Below are 10687 nucleotides of genomic sequence, written 5' to 3' on the forward strand. Positions count from 1 at the left end.
TTTTTCCTGCCCCCAAATATAAACGTAATTAATTTCATTTAATTGAATCACTATGGTGGATTTTTTTATTTTTTTTATAAAACGGTATTAATCATTTAATTCAGTTCCAAAACACACGCATAAAGGAAATGTGTGACCACCAAACACCCTCCTGGGCTTTAAACTGCATGTTTTACCTCCTTTTAGGCTAAATTATGACATCCATATTGATTTCCAATCCCAAATCAATCCCAGCTGTGCTGATACACGCCTGAGCCACGACTCTGGTGCAGTGAGCGCCACTGGAGAGTCCTGTGATAACACTAAACATGTAATCTTCACCTGCATGTCCACCATTCACAAGCTGTAGGCCCACTGCGCTGCACGGCTAATACAGGGCAATTACTAACCCACCGTCGTGGAATAAGAGGTGTATATAACTATATTGGCCTTTATTAATAGAATATTAATAAAGAGTCTCTGTCTCCTTTTAATGGGTGAAGAAAAAAATCCCATTCATGTCTGAAATTGAAGGCATGTTTAATGCTTACACTGATATTCAGTGTAGCCCATTTAATTAACGGTATAGTAGCTACATTATCATTTAAGTGCTCTAAGTTGGATTCGGCTTTAAATCAACGTTTGGCCTGACGTGAGACACACTCAACGTATGTCGTCTCGGATTAGTGACTGGACCAAGGGGAAGAAAATAAATGATGTAGCCCATAGGCAACTTAAATAGGCCATAATTAAAAACGGTAGGTATTGCATCAATTTAATCTGAATATTGTAACCAGGCGAAGTGGAAGCTACAGGCACCCACACTGGGTTTACCCACCTTTCGAGGACTGACATAAATCTGCATGTCAGGTGTCATAAATTAATGGCGACTGCAGAATCAAAGTGATGAGACTATGAAGATGCTTTATGAGGGAGATGGAGTAGATTAATGTTGTGTGTAAATTGATTTTTGTGGCGTTTGTGTCTTGTGGTCGTTGTCAGCTGGACGTTTTTATCTCCCACTTGGTGTGATTGTGCTCAAATTGTAACATATTTTGTAAATGAAATCCCTCCTCAAATGTCTTTTAAATCCAGAACTGTGCAGGATTTGGAAGCATGCTTGCTTCAGATTGTGGAATATGCAAGTTCATGAAGGCATCTTGATGAATTAGATCATCTGTTCCTGGAGGAATAAATAAATGGCCTCCTGCTACCAATAACCGTCATTGTACAGCATGACAGAATGAGTGCATAATGCAGGGTAATAACGCACAGTTCTGCTTTGATGCTTTGTTGCTTGCTGCTGGTTTTAGTGGCGCAGCTGATGATGACGATGATGAAGAATAACGCTAAATGCCCGGTCAAGCATGCGGGGAAATTGCAACGCACTGATTCCCGGGATGATTCACGAGTCCTGCCCAGTCCTCGTTTGCTAATAATTCTTAAAGTCGCCGGTTAGTCATACGTTTGCACACAGACCTGCTGGCTCAGACGTATGGCTTCTAGGCTACTGCAGATGGCGACTGGCTTACAACAGCGTGCAGGCCCTATCTAATCACAGACTATTTGCATATCAACTAGAGCTGTCATTGATAGGCTGCTCGTCCCAGATCAATACAAGCAGGTTTTTTTACGCAAATCGTGACGCTAATGGCGCAGCAATATGCCAACAACAATAATGTATGTGCAGGGTCTAGCCTGCAATTAAATTGGGGGGGGGATATCTTTTTAAAAAATTGGATAATTAAATTAAGGTGATTTAATTGCCTCTGGGATTGAGGGATGAACCAGAATATAGTCTGAGCCCGTTTTTATATTTGGTCTGTTTTGCAAGAATTAGCCAAATGCAGCATATTTATGAACAGTGCGTGTGCTGTGTGTGTGTGTGAGTGTGTGTGTGTGTGTGTGTCTGTCTCCACGCTGACCCGTTCAGTCATGTTCCTCCTCCAGCCCCGTGATATCTTAATTGCCAATCGTGTCATCCAACCATCAATTCATGTCTGTTCATGAAACGGTGGCCATACAATTATTATAAAACGAAAGTTTATACACTGCAAAAAAAAAAAAAAAAGCCTAGATTTGTTCCATTTAGTAGTTCAGTCTTAACATTTTAATTTTAAATGCGCACAGTGCAAAGCAACGTGGTTAAAAAACAAATAAAAATGACCCTGAAACGTTATTAAATGAAAACACAGATTACAAGCTGCTCCGGAAACACTTGGAATCAACTCACCACGTGATACATTACATTTTAAACAAATAATGAATTATTATAAAGACATTAGCATTATTCATAAATGTGACATAAGATGGACATTTTTTGCAGTGTAAGCTAAAGGATGTTTGCATCATGAGTGAGCGCGACACCTGGCGGCAGCTCTGATTATTTATTTATTTCTGATTCAACCAACAATGGCTCGAGACATCTAGTCCAGCTCAACCCTGACTCGAGCAACAGCTGCCTGCACGAGACGCATCTTCAATACGTGTCAATAAAGACAATAACGAGTTCCTCTTCGCTCGTGACTCAGATCACGATTTATAGAAATAATAATTAATTGTATGTGGGAAGCAGTGCGTTACATTACTTTCCCGTTACGTACCACGATATGATTGCTTTGGATATGATTTGAAACATCGCGATAACTTGATTGCCTCTTTAAACCAATAAATCATAATCCTGCTGAATAAAACCTCAATTATTCCCTTAGTTAAAGTGAGATTTGGCTATTTTCGAAATAAAAACTGACCTGGTGATATTTTGTGGATAAATAAAGTGCATGCAGTGAATTATAGTTTGTTGGTGCTGCAGATGGAGTAATTTCGTTACTGTAACGCGTTACCGTCCAGCACCGATGCTTGCTGCTGGCCCGGGACACCAAGCCTCTTTTCATCTCGACTCCAGTGCACAAACATACAGCTTAATGCGACTAGTGTTCCCCCCTTTTATTGGGCTCACCATGGCTACCAAGTGCTGGGCTCAGAAATGCACTCCCCATCCATGAAGCAAAAAAGGAGTTAACCCGTGAGAAAGAGAAATAACCCTCAGCAAAGTGTACCGAAAACCGAACCACTTCTTCTCAACACATTCCTGTTAGTGCATCATCCGCTGTGATGCACTTTGAAAGTTGTTCCAGACACTGAAATGATTACTGTCTGACAATAAATAATTGCCTGTGACCAGAATCTCTTTCACATCTGCGCTTCTTTAAAAACAATCTGTCGTGTTACTTTGAGTTTTCTTGACATTTCCTCTGCTCCAAAAGTAAAACAGCAAAATAAAGAACAAACCGCTCCGCATCCATTAACATCGCAGGCTATTTATACGCTTTGTCTGCCTTGATGGGTGCAGTTTAGGACCTAGCTGTGGTCGACAAGCTGCTGCATTTAAACTTTAAACAAACTTTGCAGCGGCAAGATCGATTTATATTAAACGATTTCATATTGCACTTGCCTACGCGATCCCCCTGGAGGATTCAACCAAGGGGTCTATCTCTCCCTCCCTCTCTCTCTTCCTCTCTCCCTGCTTAAAATGTGATTGATTGCACTTTTCTCCGGTGGACATTCACTACAAAACAGCACAGCTTATCCATCTGCCCGCTATTTATATATTTATTTAATAATAAAAAAAGCAAAAACAAACAGCGCCGCGCATATTGATTTTTACGCATCCAGGGTAACAGGGAGACGCATTTGCAATTCGGTTTAAAATATAAGAGAATATGACTGCACATCGGCGCAGAAATATAATTGAAAGCAGCGAACAGTCTATAAGGAAGCAGCCTCAGTGGAGCAATGGCGAGAAGGCGATAAACTCCAACATTCCTCGAGCGTAAAAAGAAATCCGCATAGATAATTGTTGACTTACCTTGCGTCCAAGAAAAGGGAAATAGCTTCACATTGTTCATATGGAGGCTGTAAATGGTTATCTCCCTTTCCTACGACTCGGTGCTCCCTAAGATTTTCTTTCCTCTGCCTCAACTGAGCAGGAGCACTCCTCGGCTCCCGCTATTATTTTCACTAAAATATATGAAAATTTATGCAAATGAAAATCAGCACTAACTGTTCGTCTCTTGTTATACTTGGGGATGATTTTTTTTTTTTCCTCTCCCCCCTTTCTTTCTTTCTTTTTTTTTTTTGCATACAAAATAAATGAACTCCCCCAGCAGGGAACTTGGGAACCTTTTATAATAAGCAAATAAATAATAAACACATCACATATCAGAGGAGTGTTTTTTTTATCGCCGCGCTGTGATTTCGGGGAGCGTTTTTTTTAAACTCCTTTTTGACTCTTGTTTTATATATATGTTATATATTATTTTCATTTTGAGGGGGTTATCTTTAAGGAGCCCTCTGCTCTGCCTTGGTGTCACGCGCAGTGTGGATTGAACAGCAGTAATTTAGACAGAAATCCTCACTGTATATTAATGAATAGAGGGCCCCATGGTTCTGGCCCCTAGCCTGCCTATTCAATGTAAACAAATCCACGAGGCTCCCTCGGTTTTGAGCCAAATCCAAATTAAATCTACTGGGATGAGAAGAAGTGGGGGCTGGCATGGAGCCCGTGCACAGAAACTCCTCTGCCTTATATTTGCCCTTAAATCCCTTTTGCAATAAAATCTTTGCGCCATCTTTGATTTGGGGAGCTTATGAGCCAATGTTTGGGGTTACGCGCGACATGCAGCTCTAACCTTTATACAAACTACAGTTAATCCTGTCACAGAATCACCTGCTACAGGCCTTGTTTTGGTCAGGTGGACTCAACAGGCTGCTGACACCCTAAACTCAACCAATGGGTGCAGTGGGAGCTGTATATCTGGCACTTATTACCACCCATGGGTGCGTCCATAGGCGCACTAACAAAGGCCTCATTCATCCCCGGGGTTATGTGGTCATCCTGAGGGATGGTGTGCATTTTAAGGGCTATATCTCCCGGTTTTCTTTCTCTTCTTCTTAAGCAGACGTTTCCAGTACCGCCACCCTGCACGTACAAATCCCCCAAGGACTGCTCAATTTGCCCTTGTTTTGGTTGCCACTTTCTCTTTCACTGTGCTTCAGTGAGGTTGCCTGTGCGCGGCGTTTCCGCATGGAAGCATCCCCGCAACCTTTGCGCGTTAACTCCTGAGGAGCTGCTCCGGCTCGTGGCTGCAGTGCCTCTTCTGCACTCACATCATGACATGCACTTCCTCTGTGCGCTGTGTTTTACATGTGCTGCTCTGAGGTTCAGGGTGCAGAGTCATGGTTTTTACTGCATTAACCACTATGAGCCTGAAAGACACTTTTATATGCCAAACAGTTTGGCAACGCTAATCCGGCCATGTGACCACACCTGCGCCTCATCTGCATGTAGGTTAATACAACAAGATAAATCATGTAGCATTTAGTGAACTTTTCTTATTTTTTAGTCGAAGTCTTTCCTGTGTTTTTCATTGGTGGCCCGGGGGGGATTAAACTCTTAGCTGTGGCAGTATGGATGCCTTATTAGTACACAATCAGGTCATGCTACCAGATAATTATAATTGTTACCAATTGATTTTACAGTGTCAAATTCGCGCGCAGCTTTTGGATAAACTCTCAAGACTGGATGTTTGTTTGTTTGTAAGGAAAATAACAGACTGCTTGAATACAATTGTATTTACTGAATAAAGCTGACACAAACCTTTAAACTATGTATGGATGTTAAAATGTATACAGGTGTACTTCTATATAAATAGAGAAGAACATATGTTGAAGCTTTTCTGAATCGTGATGGTGGTTTAACTCCTGATGATCACAAACTAGAGGTCACAGTTTATCGACCTTTTTTTATTTACCCCCTCACCCCTGTTTGTGTACTAATACCTATTTACTACCAAGTTGTGTTCCCCGTTTTGTTTGGACTGCAATTAAAAATCAGCCAATTGGAACAGCCGGAAGGAGTGCTCGTGCGCCCGGAGCAAGGCTGGCGAGACCTGCCAATCACACCCCGGGTAACCAATCAACGGGGACGCACGGGGTAAACATCCGCGCGTCGTCGGGCTTGGAGGGGGGCGGGACTACACGGCCTGTCAGGGAGAGAGAGAGAGATATAGAGAGAGAGAGGTGGAGAGAGAGAACAAGCGAATGAGAGAAGAGGCTTGCAAGCAGCGCCGTACACTGTTATACTGGATTGTACTTCATCGGGAGTTTGCGGTTTGGCAGGTTTATATACATCAAAACAGAACAAAGAGAGGCTCTACAGTGCTATAAAAGAAGAGAGAGAAAAGAATAAAGCGAGGGAGAAATCTCGGCGACTGAATTACAAAAGAACTAAGGACACTCTGCTAATGTTTTTCTCATCCAAAGGGGACATAAACTGGGACTTTGTACATTGTGGAGAATTTGCAAGGCTTTTTGTTTTTTGCGACCACCAAAAGTTTGTATGGGACAACGCTTTTTCTCCTCTACATTTGAATTTTAATGCTCACAATTTCATCCCAGTGCAAAACTTTCTAAACGGACTGCACATGGTTTCAAAGGGCTTTTGAAAACCTGGAATTTTATTCGCCGATATCCATGCACAACTGAACTAGAATGTTGTAAATACATGCGGATTTTATTCAGTTTTCTGCCACCGTTTTTGAAGCTTTTTTGCGTTTTTACGCGCGTCGATGGTATTGCCAAAAACCTACTCATACTTTTAAAGTTTGAATAATTCATGAGATACAATTTGCCTGCTCGAAAGAAGCGACTGTAAAAAGGGAGGGGGGTTATCCACAAACATATTCATAAGGGTTGACGGAATGGCCACCGCGGCTTCCAATCCTTATCTGTCCAGCAATAGCATCTTATCGTCCGGCTCCATCGTGCACTCTGACTCCGGAGGTGGTGGCATGCAGCCGGGCAGTGCTGCGGTTACTTCGGGGTCTGGGGGCTACAGGGGAGACCCCTCAGTCAAAATGGTACAGAGTGACTTTATGCAAGGCGCAATGGCAGCGAGCAACGGGGGACACATGCTGAGCCATGCCCACCAGTGGGTGACATCGCTCCCGCACGCCGCAGCGGCCGCGGCAGCAGCTGCGGTTGCTGCAGCTGAAGCCGGATCACCCTGGTCGTCGAGTCCCGTCGGGATGACGGGCAGCCCGCAGCAGCAGGACGTGAAAAACCCAGGCAGAGACGATCTGCACACGGGCACTGCGCTGCACCACAGGCCCCCTCACTTAGCTCCACATCAGACTCATGCCGGGGCTTGGGGGAGCACGACTGCGGCTCACATTAACTCCATATCCGGGGGACAGCAGCAGCAGCAGTCGCTGATCTACTCCCAGCCGGGTGGGTTCACTGTGAACGGGATGCTAAGTCCGGGGAGCCAGAGCTTGGTGCACCCAGGCTTAGTGAGGGGGGACACCCCAGATCTGGACCACGGCAACCACCACCACCATCATCACCACCAGCATCCGCATCACCAGCACCACGGCGGCGTCAACAGCCACGACCAGCACTCGGACGACGACACGCCGACCTCCGACGACCTGGAACAGTTCGCCAAGCAGTTCAAGCAGAGGAGGATCAAACTTGGCTTTACGCAGGCGGACGTCGGCTTGGCTTTGGGCACCCTCTACGGGAACGTTTTCTCTCAGACAACCATTTGCAGATTCGAGGCTCTGCAGCTCAGCTTCAAAAACATGTGCAAGCTCAAGCCTTTGTTAAACAAGTGGCTAGAGGAGGCCGACTCGACCACCGGCAGCCCCACCAGCATCGACAAGATCGCGGCGCAGGGGAGGAAGCGAAAGAAGCGCACATCCATCGAAGTGAGCGTCAAGGGGGCTTTGGAGAGCCACTTCCTAAAATGCCCCAAACCCTCGGCCCAGGAGATCACCGGCCTGGCGGACAACTTGCAGCTGGAGAAAGAGGTGGTTAGAGTGTGGTTTTGCAATAGGAGACAGAAGGAAAAACGGATGACGCCCCCAGGAGTGGCACAGACGCCGGAGGATGTGTACTCTCAGGTCGGCAATGTGAGTGCAGAAACACCGCCCCCCTCCATGGACTGCAAAAGAATGTTCAGTGAAACATAGAGCAGCACACAAGAATATTTTATATGAAATTAAACTGATTAGAAACATTACAGACTGTCGACAAGATAGCATTTTTTGATACTGTGATTGTGAGGGAATATGAATGAGACTGCAAATGTGTTATCTATTTTTCACAAGAAAACAAACAGAAAGAGAAAAAAAAACTGCAACCTTTCCCTTTTTCCTCCCAACCCCCTCAGAAAATCGCACCGTTAACCTTCTTCCAGGCCCTGAAATGTCTTAACCTAAAAGGTTCCTTCTGCTTTTTTCTTTCAGGGGCATTTTTTAGTAGATTACTTAAAAGATGCAAGTGAAGCGAGCGACCAGAGGGTGACAACTACAAGTTCATTCCACCAGGTAATTTTGGCGCATTAAAACACATCAAGAGGAAACCAAGTATTGTTTTTATTCTTTTTTTTCTCTTCCCTCCTTCACAAAATATTCCCCTTCATTATCCTGTGTTTGATTGAAGAAACAAAGGAGCAGGCATTTTGTATATTTAGAAATGGGACTGAACCGCCTTCCCTCCTCTCCAAGCCTAACAATAACAAGAGGGGAACAACTGCAACACTATGAACAAGAGTGACATCCACGAAGCTTCCATCATGATTTACAGCAGTTTTGTTTTTTTCCTGAGGTGGACTGCATGGTTTCATTCTCACACGCGGAGGATTAGGGATTTTTTTTTTGTCATCTCGAGGCCCTCACGAGCCCAGAAAGAAAAGACATCCAGGACCAGGACTGTCCCCGCCTGATCTCAAAGATCACCTTCTTTTTTTGTTTTGTTATTTAATGGACTTTGACACCGTGAGTGGATTTTTCCTCCCTTTTTCAACAAATAGAGCAAAAGACATTTGAAAAGACTTCAACTGCACTTATTTGAGAAAAAAAATCTGTTGCCAAGTGTGAGTGAGTGGGTGCTGTGGATATTCTATTATTGCTGCCCTTTCTAAGCAGTATTCTTTGGTAGGTTTTAATAAACAAAACTCTGTAAAGCCGGCAATATAGATCACTAGATCAGATACTGATCTGAGTTATTTACTTTATATTTTTCATCAGAATAAGTTGTTTTAATATTTTATTCGGAATACATATGAATTATTCCAAACGGTAATTTATTTCCCCCCCAGGAACTTGTGTAAGATGCTTTCCCTTTTCTTGTTTTATCTTTCTTTCTTTATATTTCTGTTGTTGCCCTTATTTGTTTAATTTTGTATTATCGTTTCTAAAGGAGCACAAATCATCATAAGCTGACATTGACCGTTGTTAGGTAATAAGGGTATATTTTGATGTGATAATTTGATTGTAATTTAATTTCAGTAGTGGTTCCGTACGAGCTGATTGAGACACAATAAATTTGTTAGAATGAAATGCAATCATCTTGTGTTTTGAGATTTATATTCTTATCCGCATATTGGGCTGGATTGTTTTTGAAAGGGGGATTACCTTATGTGCTGTTTTTGTGCATGCAGAAGCTAATGAAGAAAATGGAGGACTATTTTGTCCCAGATGAAGCTGCGAGCTAATAATAACCTCCATTAAAATATCGCAGAACAAAGACTCTTTGTAGAGAGAAAACATGAACACTACTCGACCTTTAATCTAAAAAAAATAATCTTTTTTGGTATTTAAAAATATAAAAAAGGTAAATGTGCGTGTTATTATAGCATCTACGCTCTTAAGTTATTACCTAAGCTTAAATAAATGTCCAACAGCGTTGTTATCATCATCCCATAACTGTGTATTACCATTTAAATGAAACATCGCGGTCACTTGCAGGCCTGCACAATAGCTCGCCTGTTTGTTTACATCTGCTGCCTCTTGAGGCCTTGGGCAAAAAGCAGGAGCCCTAACCTCAGCCTGCAGGCTGCACACAGGCTCCAATTTATATCTGCTGGGGAGGGAATACAGAGCATCGGGAATTCTTAGAGACATTCAAACGGATAATGTCCATATTGTGGGGTTGATCTATAGAGCGTCCTAAACTGCATGTTATGTCACATTTACAGTACAGACCTTGCATCCCATAATACTGATACACGCATAATTAATAGCCTGATTCACGCGCTCGTCAGTGCAACAAAAAGCCAACTGTATAATCTGCAAAATAATTGATTTACACTCATTGAAACAGCAACGTTGAATTTATAGCTGGCTGCTTTAGGGTGCATGAATGCAAATGCTTCAGAACTCCGTCCACGTGCATTGAAACACCCAGGTGTGTTGTGCAGGTAGAGTGTTCACCCGGTGAGCTGACATGTTGTGTTAGGATGCGGGGCAGTGGGTCACACAGCTTATTGATTGTGTCTGTCCAGAGCTGAGCAGCCCCACAGGCTCAGCCTCCTCACAGTTTACTGAGGATGAGACGGTGAAGACTGTTTGACATGTCGGAGTGCTGCAGATTAATATCTGGGTTGTTGTTTCAGGATTTTGACAGGCTTAGTGCGGGACAGGTGCAGGGGGGGAATATTCCTAAAGGGGCTGATAATGCGCTTGTGTAGTGACATTGTATTATTGCATTCCCTATAATAACTCTAAATGATATAGTCAATACTTTGACAGTGTTATCATTTATTTATTTTTACAACAGCACTATTTCTTCGTCACGGCTGCAAGAGGCAAATGTGTTCGTGGGTTTCAAACTTTTCTTTCTTTCCTTGAGTTGTCTTGCTCGC

At 43.2% G+C, this 10687-nt stretch overlaps 1 protein-coding gene across 2 annotated transcripts; it reads left to right on the forward strand.

The window, feature by feature from the left end:
* Window positions 1–5943: 5943 nt before the first annotated feature.
* pou3f3b (POU class 3 homeobox 3b) lies at window positions 5944–9382 on the forward strand. 2 transcript variants are annotated; one of them, XM_029447885.1, is made up of 3 exons: window positions 5944–7943; window positions 8289–8369; window positions 8485–9382. In XM_029447885.1, the coding sequence occupies exons 1-3, from the start codon at window positions 6741–6743 to the stop codon at window positions 8596–8598; spliced, it is 1398 nt and encodes a 465-aa protein (XP_029303745.1). In that variant the 5' UTR covers window positions 5944–6740; the 3' UTR covers window positions 8599–9382. The 2 variants fall into 2 exon arrangements, with proteins under 2 accessions (XP_029303745.1, XP_029303735.1); XM_029447875.1 differs by having other exon boundaries at window positions 5945–7952.
* Window positions 9383–10687: the final 1305 nt, after the last annotated feature.

This window comes from Cottoperca gobio, chromosome 2 (assembly GCF_900634415.1).
Source record: "Cottoperca gobio chromosome 2, fCotGob3.1, whole genome shotgun sequence".
NCBI lineage: Eukaryota > Metazoa > Chordata > Actinopteri > Perciformes > Bovichtidae > Cottoperca > Cottoperca gobio.